Here is a 16,407-nt window from a genome sequence, read left to right on the forward strand (position 1 = left end):
CTGTAAGTTCCCTGTGGGCAGGGAACATGTCTACTAACTCTATTATATTGTACTCTCCACAGCATGGCATACTGGGTAGAGCATGGGCCTGACAGTCAAAAGGTTATGTGTTCTAATCCGCCACCGCCACTTGTCTGTTGTGTGACCTTGGGCAAGTCACTTTACTTCTCTGTGCCTCAGTTACCTCATCCTTAAAATGTGATTTTTTTTTAATGGCATTTATTAAGCGCTTACTATGTGCAAAGCATTGAGACTGTGAGCCTCATGTGGGATAGGGACTGTGTCCAACCGATTTTCTTGTATTCTCCCCAGCGCTTAGTACAGTGCCTGGCACATAGTAAGCGCTTAACAAATGCCACGATTATTATTAATATTTAGTAAAGTGCTCTGCGCATAGTAAGTGCTCAATAAACCCAATTGATTGACTGTAAATACTCCCTATGTAACCACATCACCTTGAGTCTCAAACACACATCTCTAGGTTCTGTCATTACTTCAGAAAGAAATCTCCTTTGCTAGGTGGTTTGATTTGAAAGTCATTAGTAACTCTATATTTGATATTATGCTACACTTTGAGTCTCAAACACACATCCCTAGGTTCTGTCATTACTTCAGAAAGAAATCTCCTTTGCTAGGTGGCTTGATTTGAAAGTCATTAGTAACTCTATATTTGATATTATGCTATGGCAGTGATATTAATATATTGTACAATTTTACCTGCCCATGCCAATGAAAAGCAAATTGATTTTTGGAAACCTAAGCACCCCTGAGAGACTGCATCAACTCCAGCAAACATTTTCCCCATTTATCTGGGCCCATTGTTATAGGCTAGCAATGGCTTTACTCAATTGCAGAAGTCTAAGGAACTTCAAGAGGTCACCCAACTCACCCCCCTGCCTCTGGATATGGCTGCCTTTAAACCTTCACGCATAGGTGACATTCTATCTATTCTGATTTTAGAGGCATCCAGGGAAGCAGATTTCTACAATCTCCTTCAGTTGTTAAGACAGGTTGCACTTACAATTGTTCCCATAATGGAAATGCTGGCTTCATTTGTCGCTGGAGAAGAATATTTGTTTTAAGACCATTGGAACAGCTAAATTGTTTTTGAAAAAGGTTTCCTTCAGGTACTCACACAACCAATCTAGGACTAGATAAGTTAGGAGGGTGGTAAAAACATGGAATTCATTACCGCAGGAAGTTACAAAGGTGAAAATATTGACAGATTCAAGAAGGGTTTGGATAATTATATGAGGGAAAGGTCCACAGCAGATTACAATGGGGAAGGTTAGGTGAATTACAGAGGAAAGTTAGAGAAGATAAAAGGCTGAGGAGAGTTCAGAATCATGGACAAAAGGTTCAGGATGGCTCATTAGTGGGAAAAGTTAGGGATGTTGGATTGTGCTGTATTTCTCATGCTCTCAGGAATTCTTGTGGGCTGACAATTGGTACCTGCTGGAAAGTCTTGTAAAAATGCAGGCAATATAGACGATCCTGTCATTAACACTCTTGGCACAGACAAACAGAAAAGGTGGCACTGCTCAAAGATGTGAAAAGCTGCCTGAGGTGGCCCATTAACACCAAAGGCGCTGGGGCCAGTGTCACCGGACACTGAAGGTAGGGAAGGAGAAAGCGTGCACTGGAGAGAGGAGGGGCTGCAGACTGAAATGATGCAAAGAAAAACCAAGTTGCTCAGGGAGCAGTATAGCAGAAGTAACTTGAATAAACAGCATGGCATTATGACTGTCAAGAGGAAAATTAATTCTGTTGATATTTTCAGGACATTTCCAAATGTCTTGAAAGGGTAGGGTAAACTGAATGAATGATTTCCCTTAGAATCTTGAACATCAGAATGTGATATTTCCAATTTATTGGTGGAACATTTGGGCTGCTAAACAGTAGACACCTCTAAGCATAGAAACCAATTAGTTAAGGAAATACGGTAAAGTCTCACTAAGAAATTTCAGTTCAATAGAGGTACAAAGTCACAGTACTTTTGCTATTTCAGAAAATTTCAATCATCAAGCGCTTAGTACAGTGCTCTGCACACAGTAAACGCTCAGTAAATACATTTGAATAAATACAAAACATTACTAAGCATTAACAACACCCAAAATCTTTTTCCTTTATCTCCCATTCCTTTACCATTCACAATTTGTCCCTCTCATTTGTAGTATGGCTTTTATCATAATTGATAATATGGAAAAGTGTTTGGGTGTGACTATTAAGAACCTGACCACAATAAAGACATCTTTGTAATTGGTCTTTCCTTCCTCTTCTAGTATCGAGTCTCTAAATTGGAATACTATCCATGAATTCAGAAAAAAACAAGAAGATTATATAGCTTTTACAAATGGATGATTAGTTTATGTAAAACAAATGATCCTTTTAATGGTTTACACCAGTAACAAGGAAATTCAGTGTCTCGAGCTATGATTCTTCTCTCAAAAGCAGGAAAACATAATAAATGATCCATTTACATGGCTTTCTGAATTGGGATAAACTTTAACAAATGGGTCTTCAGTGAAACTAAATGGCCCCTTCCTTAACTTTTGTGGTTATTATATTATTTTTTTCCCCAATTTTTATTCCTAATTCAACTGAAACCAAATAATCCCTCTTTTTCCCCCCACCCCAGTATGGGTTTCACATCTGGGCTCAGATAAAAGGGAGCCTGAAAATGGGGTCCATTATGTATATCAATCGATTAATTGATTAATTGGTATTTATTGAGCATTTAGTGCATATAGAGCACCGTACTATGTGCTTGGGAGAGCACCTACCACAGACTTGTATATGATTGAGACCCCCAAATGGAAATGTCCATTTTCTTCAAATGAGGCATTGCCACAGGAAGTTGTGCAGAATGAAAATATTGACAGGGCCAAAAAGGCTATGGATAAATGGGTGGGTGAAAAGCCCACAGGTTATAGGGAACATCTTAAAACCCACCCTAAAGGACAGCTATCACACAGTCCTACCAAGCATTCCATAGCCTCAGATGGAGATGGAGCATTGGCATGAATGGGCCTTTGGTTTGACTCAGAAATGGCATTTCTAACCGGTGCATTCCCAATGACAAGAATAAGACTTTAGACAGGGAGGAAATATGCCAATTTCCCTCCCAACTTTGCACTCCCTCACACTCTGATCTCATTTACCACCCCTGTCCTTTCACAGTTTCTTGGCAGTGTGGAGAGAGGTGGTTGGGGGTTAACAACACAGAGGTGGGGTGAAGCAGAAAGGGGATACACTCTGAGCCCCCAAACCTACCTGCTTTATCCTAGAGTTCAGGGAAAGTCTCCTCGAGTTTCTCCCTCTAAATTGTAAGCACACTGTGAGCAGGGAACATGTCAACCAGCTCTGTTATATTGTACTCACCCAAGCTTAGTACAGTGCACTGCACACAACAAGTGTTCAATAAATGCAATTGATTGATCGGAGCAGTAAGAGCCAGAAAGACAGTGGCATCTCTGAATTGCCACAGCCCAGGGATCTGAGCCCAGAGAGGGAGCTTGTCAACCAAAATGTCAGCCACGGTCTCAGAGGTCTTAAGCATGGATTTGGGATGGGGGTGCTTGCATGAGTGGGAGAGAGGGAATTCTCCTCTGCAAAGGAATCATTCCCTTTCTTCCCCTGCACTTGGTAATAATAAGAGTATATCCTTCCAGTCCTTACCTTGTCCCCTCATACTTCCAGCGATATGACTAAAGACCAATAGCTCTGAATTCTAGCTCCATTCTTTCTGTTAGGTATCTTGGGGTAAAGGAGCTCATTCCTTTTTACTCATATGGCTCTCACACCTGTAAAGCAGCAGTTACTGGAGAAAGTCTCTCCTTCTGCCCATGCTGCCAGCCCGGAGCAGGAACAGGACACCTCTCTACATGAAAAACTGAAAATCGCAGAATTGATCAAACTGGGATGCCTTGTGATTTCTGTCTTCCAGGATAATTTTCCACTAGACACTCCAGAGAAAAAACAACCCAATAGGCTTAAACGATACCATGTACAGTTACATAATCAAACTGGTAACCGATCAGCAGTATTTACTGAGCACCTTTGTGTAAAGCATTGTATTAAATGCTTGGGAGAGTACAATAGGACTGGTACATATGATCCCTGGAATCCAGGAGCCTTCAGCCACAGGGGAAACATATACTAAAATTACCCTACAGCTATAAGCAAGTGAAGGAATATAAAGATATTTATATAAATGCTGTGGGGTGGGAGTGAAAAAACTTAATTGCTTTCATTAATCAATCAATGGTAGTTATTGAGTGCTAACTGTATACAGTACACTGTATTATGCACTTGGGAGACAACAATATAAAACACCCAAGAGATACATTCCTGGCCTACAAGGAGCTTACCTCTATAAAGGGAGGTAATATTATAATAAATGACATATATGTATATAAGTGCTGTGGAGCTGAAGGTGGGGTGAATATCAAGTGCTTAAAGCATGCAAATCCAAGTGCATAGGCAATGCAGAAGGGAGATGCAATTTTAAATAAGGCTTTAAAGGTTGGGAAAGTGGTGGCCCTGACTAAACCCTCATTTCCTCTTCTCCCATTCCCTTCTGTGTCACCCTTGCAGTTGGCTTCGCACCCTATATTCACAGCACCCTCAGCCTCAGAGGACTTATGTACATATCTGTAATATATTTAATGTCAGTCTCCTCCTCTAAAATGTATGCTCGATGTGGGCAAGGAACATGTCTACCAACTGTTATACTGTACTCTCCCAAGCACTTAGTACAGTGTTCTGCATACAGTAAGCGCTCAAGAAATACCTTTGATTGATTTAGAGTTACAGTTGAAGTCAGCATGGTGCCTGAATTATCCCCAAAAGGCAAACGGTGTGTGTGTGGTGGCAGGGTGGTGTGGGAAGTGGCACTGTGGGAAAAAGAGAAGCCAGACTCTCTCACTTCCCTGTGAGCCGGTGGTAGAGGTGGGCAGGCTGATGAAATATTCACATTTCTCTCAATGCAATCTGGAATATCATATCAGGCTACCCAAGGCTTTACAGACAGACACTAAATGCAAATGTTTACACAAGAGAATCCAATAGACAGCCCTGGGTATCATGATGCATTCTAATTGGGCTCAATGGAATTAGCATGGATATCCACAGGCAGGATCTCTGAATTATTACCCGGTGTGCAGCCCTTGCAAACCACCTTCGGCAGAGAAATAGGCTCTGTCCCCTCAAGAGGAGGGTGCTGATTTGGTTCTCCATCCATGGATACTTATGATTCAGTGGAAACAAGGAGGGAGGAGGATGGAATAGAGATAAGGGAAACAGACAAATTAAAAAGCCCAAGATGCATGGGAGGAGAGGAAGGGTGCGAAAAATGAAGTCAATCAGTTTTTAGCAACAGATGTTTAACTTCAAGCTTCAAAACTGATTACTTCTGATGGAGTAAAGATGAAACAGCTCCAGGGAGAGGAGTGGGAGGACAAAGAGCTAAGGAGAGGAAGCTTACTCACTCCCTATAGCTTGACTTTAAGGAGGTGTTTTTGGATACATCCAATATAAGCAGCATCCTTCAACCCTTGCCCTTCAGGGCTCTCCCAACCATGGTCCAGAGGAGAGAGTGTGGCTGGGCCCAGACAATGTTAGTCATTGGGAAAGCAGAGGTAATCTAGTCCAGTGCTCTTAAACATCTTCAATCTATTAGGTTCACAATCAGCTTCTAATGCTCTGCTCAATGGCAGTCAGGAGGCTGGGACCAAGCACGTGATCAGCTGCAGTGTCCCAGTGAGCCATTTTTGGTGGAACTGATTGCAAAGATAAAAATCAATCAGAGTTAAGGAGATGGAAGTGAAAAATAAATTGCAAGGACGGATTTCTGTTGAAATTTTCAGGCTTCCAGTTTAAAAAGAAACAAAGGGAAAACATCTTTGTCCGCCATGGAAATAAATATACGCTTGGGTGCTTCCTTGGGAAAGGCGAAGAGTGCACAGATGCTCGAGTGTGTTATAATCATAATAATGATAATGATAATAAGAATAATACTAGTACTTGTTACCCAGCACTGCAGTAGATAAAAAATTAATCAGGTTGGACTCAGTCTCTGTCCCACATGGGGCTCACAGTCTTTATCCTCATTTTCCAGATGAGGTAACTGAGGCCCAGAGAAATGAAGTGACTTTGTCAAGGTCACACAGCAGAGAAGTAGCAGATCTAGGATTAGAACCCACGTCTTTTTGACTCCCAGTCCAGGTTCTGTGCACTAAGCCATGCTGCTTCTCTCTGTATATGTGCCTCTTCATTCATTCAATCGCATTTATTGAGAGTTTACTGTGTGCAGAGCACTGTACTAAGCTCTTCAGACTGATCTACGTGGAAGCAGCGTGGCTCAGTGGAAAGAGCCCGGGCTTTGGAGTCAGAGGTCATGGGTTCAAATCCCGGCTCAGTCACTTGTCAGCTGTGTGACTTTGGGCAAGTCACTTCACTTCTCTGTGCCTCAGTTCCCTCATCTGTAAAATGGGGATTAAGACTGTGAGCCCCCCGTGGGACAACCTAATCACCTTGTATACTCCCCAGCGCTTAGAACAGTGCTTTGCACATAGTAAGCACTTAATAAATGCTATTATTATTATTATTATTATTATTATTATTAAGGGAATTCCATCAAGCCAAAAGCAAGCAGTAGGCATGCGAGAGATTTGAACTAGAGACCTACAAACCATTCATTCAATCATATTTGAGTGCTTACTGTGTGCAGAGCACGGTACTAAGGGCAAACGAGACTACAGACAGCAGGAAAGACCTCAGACCTAACAAACCCTTGTCTTCTTAACTCAAAATCCAATTGCCATGAAGGATATTAGCTGGAGAAAATCAATTTCCTTTTTTTAAAAAATGCACGTTTCCTCCCAATCCCAGGGTCTACTATTGTGCTGTTGTCTTGTACTCTCCCACATGCTTAGTATAGAGCTCTGAATGCAATAAGCACTCAATAAACTGAATCTATCAGTAGCCAAAGCATTGTTTCTTTCTCTTTCTCCAACTTTTTGTGAATGGCTGGCTCCTCCACTGGAATTTAAGCTCCGCAAGGGCAGAGACCATGCCTTTGACTCAACTGTACTCTCTCAAATGCTTAGGACAGTGCTCTGCGCACAGTAGTGCTCTGCACACAGTAGATGTTCAATAAATACTGCTGGCTGATTGATTACAATAATAATAATAATAATAATAATGGCATTTATTAAGCCCTTACTATGTGCAAAGCACTGCTCTAAGTGCTGGGGAGGTTACAAGGTGATCAGGTTGTCCCACAGGGGGTTCACAGTCTTCATCCCCATTTTATAGGTGAGGGAACTGAGGCTCAGGGAAGTTAAGTGACTTGCCCAAAGTCACACAGCTGACAAGTGGCAGAGCTGGGATTTGAACCCATGACCTCTGACTCCAAAACCCGGGCTTTTTTCCACTGAGCCATGCTGATTAGCTTGGCCTAGTAGAAAGATCATGGGCCTGAGAGTCAGAGAACCTGGGTTCTAATCCTGGCTCTGTCAGGTGACAGCTGTGTGATCTTGGGCAAGTCACTTAACTTCTCAGTGCCTCAGTTTCCTTATCTATAAAATGGGAATCAATGCCTGTTCTCCCCCCACAACTGAGACTTTGAGTCCCAGGTGGGACAGACACTGTGTCCAACCTGATTAACTCTTATCTACCCCAATGCTTAGGAAGTAAGCAGTTAAGTATAATAATTATTTAAAAAATTGATTAAGAAGAAGCATTTTGCCCATCCTCCTTTAAAATTCCTCCTCTAGGCTGTAAGCTCCTTGAGGTTCGGGAATGAGTCTATCAACTCCAAAGTGCTTTGTATAATTCTCTGCACCCAGATAGCACTCCATAAATACCACTGATTGATAAATAGATGCTTACCACTCGGCTAAATCACTGAGTTTAAGACCTGGAGGTTTAGATCTGAGAATGATAGCACCTTTAATTCAAGTTCATTCAGAAATTAGGAGAGCAAAGAGATTGCATGCTTTGATGATCACCTGACAACCAACCAAATTTCACTTGAGCATTATGTTGCTTCAGAAATAATGCAAATATCTGAAACAGAAGGTAGCAGGACATTTTTTCTCAGTGAGGCTCTCATCCTACCCCCCTAAACTGGTGTGTCATCCTGATTTGCTCCCTTTATTCACACCAACTCCCAGCTCCACAGCACTTACAATAATAAGAATAATTGTGGCATTTGTTAAGTGCTTACTACGTGTGGGGCACTATACGAAGCACTGGGGTGGATACAAGTAAATTGGGTTGAACACAGTCCCTGTCCCACGTGGGGCTCACAGTCTCACTTTCAATTTTACAGATGATGTAACTGAGGCCCAGAGAAGTGAAATGACTTGCCCAAGATCACACAGCAGAGAAGTGGCAGAGCTGGGATTAGAACCCATGAACCTCTGACTCCCAAGCCCGTGCTCTATCTACTAGGCATCTGTAATTTATTTATTTATTTATATTAATGTCTGTCTCCCCCCCACTCCTAGACTGAAAGCTCTTTCGGGCAAGGCATGTTTCTGTTTATTGTTATATTCTATTCTTCCAGGCGCTTAGTACAACACTCTGAGCACAGTAAGCGCTCAATACATTTGACTGAATCTCGTGGTGATGTTTAGTCAGTCATAGCTGGGATGATCACTGATTTGGGGGAATTAGAGATGAGGGAGTTCATCCCACTTTGTCATCCAATATCCTGGGCATTTCAAAGAGAGAGCCACAAAATAATGGATGACAGAGAGCGGCAGAAGAGGCAAGAGGGTAATGGCTGCAGAGAGGCAGGAAGACAGATGCTAACAATGATTGACCAGGCCCCATAGCCTGCATTTGGACTTTCTCCCCTGTACTATAACCATCTGAGCAAATATCCTAAATGTATCAGAGGGAGAAGGAACTCCTGGCCTTCGTTCTGCAATGTATTGAAATAATTATAATTTATTGTTTTCCATTAAGCCGTCCTTAGGTTAATGAAGCAGAAAGTTTTTGATTTAAGGTTGAATTGAAATAGATTCCGAAGAACCCTCTACTGACCAAGGAGAGGGATGGAATTAAGGCTCTCAGAATTCAGAGATGGATTCACTGAGAAAATACATGACTGTGGCTGCATCCGCTGGTAAGCTTTCTGGGTATTACCTGGGTTCTGCCCTCAGTGAGTCACGGGGTTAGAGCAAACCTGCATGAATGGAGGGATTCAGCTGAAGTCAGAGGGGACGGTTATGTGCTTCCATAGACTCTTTGAACTGGAAAAATTCTTCAAGGTCACCTGGACCACCGCTCAGCACCAGACCATCCTAGGTAAATGGTTGTCTAGCCTATCAGTGCACAAATATTCAGGAAAGGAGCCTCCACAGTCCAATCTACTTTGATACTCTCAGTCAACCAATCAATCAATGGTATTATGTGCTTACTGTGTGCAGGGCACTGTACTAAGCACTTGGGGAGAAGCAGCAAGGCCTAGTGGCAAGAGTATGGGCTTGGGAGTCAGAGGTTTTAATCCCAGCTTCACCACTTATCTGCTGTGTGACCTTGGGCAAATCACTTAACTTCTCTGTGCCTTAGTTACCTCATCTGTAAAATGGGGATTGAGACTGTGAGCCCCTCGTGGGACAACCTGATCACCTTGTATCTACCCCAGTGCTTAGAACAGTGCTTGGAACATAATAAGCGCTTAACAAATACCATATTTTGAGAAGCAGCGTGGCTTAGTGAAAAGAACACGGGCTTGGGGGTCACAGGTCCTGGGTTCTAATTCCAGTTCCACCACTTGTCTGCTGTGTGACCTTAGGCAACTCACTTCACTTCTCTGTGCCTCAATTACCTCATCTGTAAAATGGGGATTAAGACTGTGAGCCCCATGTGGGACAACCTGATCACCTTCTATCTCCCCAGAACTTAGAACAGTGCTTTGCACACAGTAAGCACTTAAGAAATACCATTATTATTATTATATGCCAAGCATTGTATAATGCCTTGGGGAAGACACAAGTCAATCAGGTTGAACATAATTCCTGTCTCACAGAGGGCTCACAGTCTAAGTAGGAGGGGAATAGGCATGGAATACTTATTTTACAGTTGAAGAAACGGAGAATTTAAGTGACTTGTCCAGGCCTATGCTCTTTCCATCAGGCCATGCTGCTTCTCAAGAAAAGTATCTTGAACTTTTCCTTCTACATCCTGTTTTCCACATTTAATAATTTCCTTTGCTATACTCTGCCCCCTCTCCAATTCTCCATATATATTTTTTCACTGAGGTTTTCATGATTTGACCTACCTCTCCTTCCCTCCCCCTTTTTTTATCTGTTTCTTCCTTTTCCTGTCCCTCTTTCTCCTCTTCTCCCCCAACCTCCCTTTTCCTTCCCTTTTTAAAAATGGTATTTGTTAAGCATTTACTATGCGACAGGCACTTTTCTAAGCATTGGAGAAGATACAAGCTCATCAGGTTGGACATAGTTCATGTCCCATATGGGGCTCACAGTCTTAATCCCTATTTTACAGATGAGGTGAATGAGGCACAGAAAAGTTGAGTCAGTTGCCCAAGCTCACACAGCAGACAGGTGGTGGAGTTGGCATTAGAAATCAGGTCCATCCGATTCCCAGGCCTAAGCCACTCTGTTTCCTCCCTGCACTTTCCCAGTCACTCTGTCCCTATCTATCTCCTTATTTTACTCTTTCTGTAGTACTATTGTTGTGTCAAAAAAAATTACCCCCAACTTTCCACCTCCACCAACCTACTTTAAGACCCCTTGTTCCTGCTCTCAGTCCTCAGCTGCTCCCCAGAATCCGCCACATGTCACCAGGTCCAGGTTTTCTGCTCTAGCCTAATGACCCAGATTTGTTTGTTCTGCTCTGCTTCTTCAACAGAACCATGCAGTAGCCAGTGACAGACTTCAGGGACTAAAATGGTCAAAAGCTTCAGGGACTAAAACTAAAACATTCAGTCCATTTTCCCCCACAACTCAGGAACTAGAACTTGCCAAGGCCACACAGCAGGTAAGTGGTGGAGGCGGCGTTAGAACCTCTGACCTGCTGACTCCTGGACCTGTGCTCTGTTCACTACTCGTGGCTCAGTGGAAAGAGCCCGGGCGTTGGAGTCAGAGGTCATGGGTTCAAATCCCAGCTCCACCAACTGTCAGCTGTGTGATTTTGGGCAAGTTACTTAACTTCTCTGTGCCTCAGTTACCTCATCTGTAAGATGGGGATGAAGACTGTGAGCCCCACGTGGGACAACCTGATCACCCTGTAACCTCCCCAGCGCATAGAACAGTGCATTGCACATAGTAAGTGCTTAATAAATGCTGTCATTATTATTATTACTATTACTCCCTGCTGCTTCTCTGATAATGAAACTCTCTGAAGGCAACGATCTTGTCCACGTATGCTACTGTACTCTCCCAAACTCTTAGTAGAGAAATATGCACATATAAGTGCTTCAATTAATGTATGCAGAGCACTGTACTAAGCACTTAGGCAAGCACAACAGACTTTAGATGGAACAGAATCAAGCTTCCAAACCTTTCCATTTAGAAGAAACAGCATGGCCTAGTGGAAAGTGTATGGTTCTGGGAGTCAGAGGATCTGGGTTCTAATCCAGGCTCTGCCAATTGCTTTCTGTGTGATCCTGGGCAGGTCATAAAATCTCTGTGCCTCAGTTTCCTCAACTGTAAAATGGGGATCAAATCCTACTCCCTCTTACTTAGACTGTGAGCCCTATGTGGGTCAGAGACTTGTGTCCAACCTAACTTGAATAAATCCCAATGCTCTTAGAACAGTGCCTAGCACATAATAAGTGTTTAAAAAATACCATATTAAAAAAACCCCAAAACAGCACTTGAGGCATAGTTAAGTGCTTAACAAATACAATAATCACTTAGTGGCAATTACCACATTCACACTAAAATATTTTATAAAAGTTACTTAGTTCTATTTAAAGATATTTCTACTTTTAATCCCCTTCATCTGCAGATCTGAAAGCCTTCTTGAAATATTCTTGCTTAAATGCCTTCATTGGGTTCCTTTTTAAAATTATGCCTGCAACTTTCACACTTCTGTTAAGCTTCTGCATTATAAATGTATCACTAATGATGAAATTGATATTTATTTAACACTCAAAAAGTCTCCCATTAAGTCTAAATTAACCTCTTTTAAAATATTGCCAAACAGTTTCACTTTGAATAATTAGACTCTATTAATTTGTGCCTCTGGGCCCTTAATTTAAAGAAGATAACAACTTAAAGGGAAAAAAAATACTGCCACACCATTGGGGACTCTCCCTCTCCTTTATAGATGTCCAGCACAGTATAACAAATCTGATTTCAGTGCATCCATGTTCAGGTGGAAAATAAACAGGCCACCCCATGCTCAGAAATGAACTATAGATTGGGTGTTCTAGTGTCACCCAGTTTCCCACGATGTAGAGCCAGCAGACATTTTGCTATTGTTTCCTATAGGCCCTTATTTTCATTTATACCGTTGTCTACTTTGAAGCCCCAATTTCAGACAGTTCACGTGTCCTGCATTTTCAAGCACATTTCCTGGTAGCCAAAGCACACATCACCTGAGATGGTGATCCCCTGCTCTCCAGTTTAATCACTTTAAAAGCAATTTCTCCGCTATAGAGGATACAATTTTCAACCATCTGTGTTCTAAAACCCACCAACTACCTGGCCAGCTACTCCCTCTCTGTACAAAATAGCTCCTTATCACAGGGCGTTTCTATTTGATCTATGGTGAAGGAAAGCAATTCAGGTTGTTGTGTTTCTTTTAAAACTAAAGGTTCAATAGAGAGGAACTTTCCCCCATTTTATGTTGCTTCCAAACATCCAAAATGGAGCTTTGAAGAATTTCTCTCAGCTTCCCAGAGATACCTAGCAAAATTGATTATGATGGCAGCTCCCCCATCACTGGAATCGCAGGAGAGAGGATCCCAACTTCGTGAGAGGAAACCCTTGGAAGGCTGTAATGCTGCACCAATGAGTCCCAATCACTCTCAAATAACCCAGCCTGCTATTCTTTTTTCCAGACTATGATTTTTCTGTGATCAATTCAAACAAAAGGCTCCCTACTACTCTTTGCGGTCGTTCCCTCCATTTAACAGAAAGTCTGACCTGATTTACACTTTGCATTTATACTGGTTTAGTAGTGCCAAACACATATTTATGCCCACAAACAAAATGAAGTGCCTCGAGTGTAGGCTGTGTTTTTATTCAGGCTTCGCATTGTGAGGCAATGCTGTCAGACCACCGACATTTACTATTGGGGTAAACAGCAAAATATAATGTGTCCTTAGTCTCCTTCAATTCAAGCCCAGGACAGGAAACACAGGGCAAGTGGAAAATTCTACTTCCTCAAAATTATAGATGAATTTGGATCATGTCAGTAGCCTGCATCCCTAAGACCTAAAGTTTTTTTTTTAAATCAGAGAACTTAAGTCCATCTTCATAAACCCAAATAATCCGCATAAGGATGATCATTAGATTGTTCTCCTTTCCCTTAACTTTTATCCAACCTCTGTGTCCCTTAAAAAGTCAGCAAAGTGTAACTGATGATAATAGATTCCTTTTTCTGTCCTCTCTCTAAAATGGCACTCTCACGCGGGCCTTTCAAATGCTATTACTTTGCACTCAGTAAGTGCTTGATAAATATTGTTGCTTCTATGAATAGAGACTCGTGTGGCCTCCAATCCAGGCCGGGGTGTGACTCTGATAAATGTCGTAAGTCTAGGCTGTCAGAACCATCCTATGACCTAAATCTCTGAGCCTCCACCAACCACAACTTGGCTTTGGGAATCCATTCCGACCCACACAATCAGATCCCAACCTCCAACTTCCAGGTGTTGGTGAAAGACAGATTGCTTTTATCCAGCTGGGAGTCATTGTGACCCTCTCATCAAAGAACACATTGTCACTGAACTCCAGGCACAAAGTCTGCCACTCTGGGAATAATGGGTATTAGCAATTTGCCGTGTTCCACCTGGTACAGATAATATGGGTGCATGCTTTGTTCCACTTCACTCTCCAGAACTAGCTTTCTTTTTAAATGGCTGAAATTGAACCATTTCTTGAAGGCCAGAAAGGGGATGAGACTGGGGCTGAGAAAGTTCGAGGGAGGATAACAATAAAAATAATAATAATAATATTGATAATAATAATCATAACAACAGTCTTGTTAAGTGCTTACCCTGTGTCAAGCACTATATTATTGTTATTATTATGGTATTTGTTAAGCACTTCCTATGTGACAAGACCTGTACTAAGAGCTGGGGTAGTTAATGTGGTTTGACACAGTCTTTTTCCTACATGGTGCTCACAGTCTAAGTAGGGGGGAGAAAAGGTATTGAATCCTCATTTCACAGATGAAGAAACTGAGGCCCAGAGAGGTCAAGTGATTGGCCTAAAGTCACACAGGAAGCAATTGGCAGAGCCGGAATTATTCATTCATTCATTCAATTGTATTTGAGTGCTTACTGTGTGCACAGCACTGTACTAAGCGCTTGGGAAGTACAAGTCGGCAACATATAGAGATGGTCCCTACCCAACAACGGATAGGGGGAGGGGAGACAAACAAAAGAAAACATGTAGACAGGTGTCAAAATTGTCAGAACAAATAGAATTAGAAGCCAGGTCCTCAGACTCTCAAGTCAGGACTCTTTCCATTAAGTGCTGGGGTATTTACAAAACAATTTGATAGATACAGTTCCTGTTCTAAATGGAGCCCAAAGTGTAGAGGGGAAGAAGAGGTATCTGGTGAGAAAACCGAGAAACAGAAAAGTGACATGCCCAAGGTCACTTGCCTTGCCATCTCCTACCTCACTTTTCTGCTCTCTTACTACAACACAGCCCGCACACTTCACTCCTCTAATGCAAACCTACTCATTGTACCTATCTCACCGCCGACCTTTCCCTCATGTCTTGCCTCTGGCCTGGAATATTTTCCCTCTTCCTATCATCAAACAATGACTCTCCTCACCTTCAAAGCCTAATTGAAGGCAAATCTCCTCCAAGAGGCCTTCCCTGAATAAATCCTCTTTTCCTTTCCTTCCACTCCCTTCTGTGTCGTTCCTTTCATTCATCCTCCTCACCCCAGCCCCACAACACTTATGTACATATCTGTAATTTATTTATTTATATTAATGTCTGTCTCCCCCTCTAGACTGTAAGCTCATTGAGGGCAGGGGATGCATCTGTTACATTGTTATATTGTACTCTCCCAAGCACTAAGTACAGTTCTGTGCACAAAGTGCTCAACGAATATGATTGATTGATTGATCACATGGCAGGCAAGTGGCAGAACCAAGAAAAGAACCCAGGTGTTCTGACCCTCAGGCCCGTAGTCTTTCCACTAGGCCATGTTGCTTCTATAGGGCCAGAACAGATAGGCTTGCAACTACTCTTTCCCTGCACAGTGGCAGTCTTCCCACATTTCTAGCAGACGGGCAGGCGTCTCCTCAGGACCCAACTCAAAGACTAACCTGGATGAAGACATATTCGTCTTGGACAACGAGAGAGCTGACGTCGATGGAGCGAGCAAATGGCCCACTTCTGAGGGTCTCCGTGCACTCTTGGATGCGGCAGGTGAGATAGTGAGCATCTGAAATGGCAGAAAGGACCAGTTACGCCCAAAGGAGAAGCATCAGCCCCCACAGTCCTGGCCCAAGGAGGTCACAGACAGTTGGTAGCTTTGGCCACCTTTAAATGATACAACCTGAACCCTTCAACCCAAAACTGTAATCAGGACCATGCATGAACGATGTAGGACCCCCATCAGCAGGCAGAGGGAGGGAGGAGGCTTGAAGGAGCCTCTGTTTCCTCCAGTACATCTCCCCAACCTACCTTCCTGCCACTCAATCAATCAATTGTATTTATTGAGCGCTTACTGTGTGAAGAGCACTGTACTAAGCGCTTGGGAAGCACCGTCCCTACCAGGGAGAGTGTCTCTGCAGAGTTCTTCTGCATGGGGTGGCAGTCTGCAATCTGTAAGTGCTAGAGGGCACCAATGTCTCAGGCGAGTGAATGCTCTCACCTTCCCCCCACCTACGAGAAGCAGCTTGGTCTAGTGGAAAGAGCAAGGGCTTGGGAGTCAGATGTTGTGGGTTCTAATCCCAGCCCTGCCACTTGTCAGCTGTGTGACTTTGGGCAAGTCACTTAACTTCTCTGTGCCTCAGTTACCTCATCTGTAAAATGGGGATTAAGACTGTGAGCCCCAAGTGGGACAACCCAATTACCTTGTATCTACCTCAGCGCTTCGAACAGTGCTTGGCACATAGTAACCACTTAAGTACCATCATTATCATTGCCTTACTTTTTTTTTTTAAAAGGGGAGGTCCTTTTGGACCTCAGTGATGTTCTGGGCAAACTCGGTTCTAGTTGGTCATGATAATGGGATTTG

The 16,407-nt window shown here is 42.8% G+C and overlaps 1 protein-coding gene across 1 annotated transcript in view; it reads right to left on the reverse strand.

Moving 5' to 3' along the window:
* Window positions 1–16,407, reverse strand: part of SORCS3 (sortilin related VPS10 domain containing receptor 3) — a 404,518-nt gene that overhangs the window by 84,264 nt on the left and 303,847 nt on the right. The window contains exon 7 of the mRNA XM_038758619.1: window positions 15,491–15,609. Coding sequence (XP_038614547.1) covers window positions 15,491–15,609 — 119 coding nt within the window. The remainder of the gene's footprint in view (window positions 1–15,490; window positions 15,610–16,407) is intronic.

Source organism: Tachyglossus aculeatus, chromosome 16, assembly GCF_015852505.1.
Source record: "Tachyglossus aculeatus isolate mTacAcu1 chromosome 16, mTacAcu1.pri, whole genome shotgun sequence".
NCBI lineage: Eukaryota > Metazoa > Chordata > Mammalia > Monotremata > Tachyglossidae > Tachyglossus > Tachyglossus aculeatus.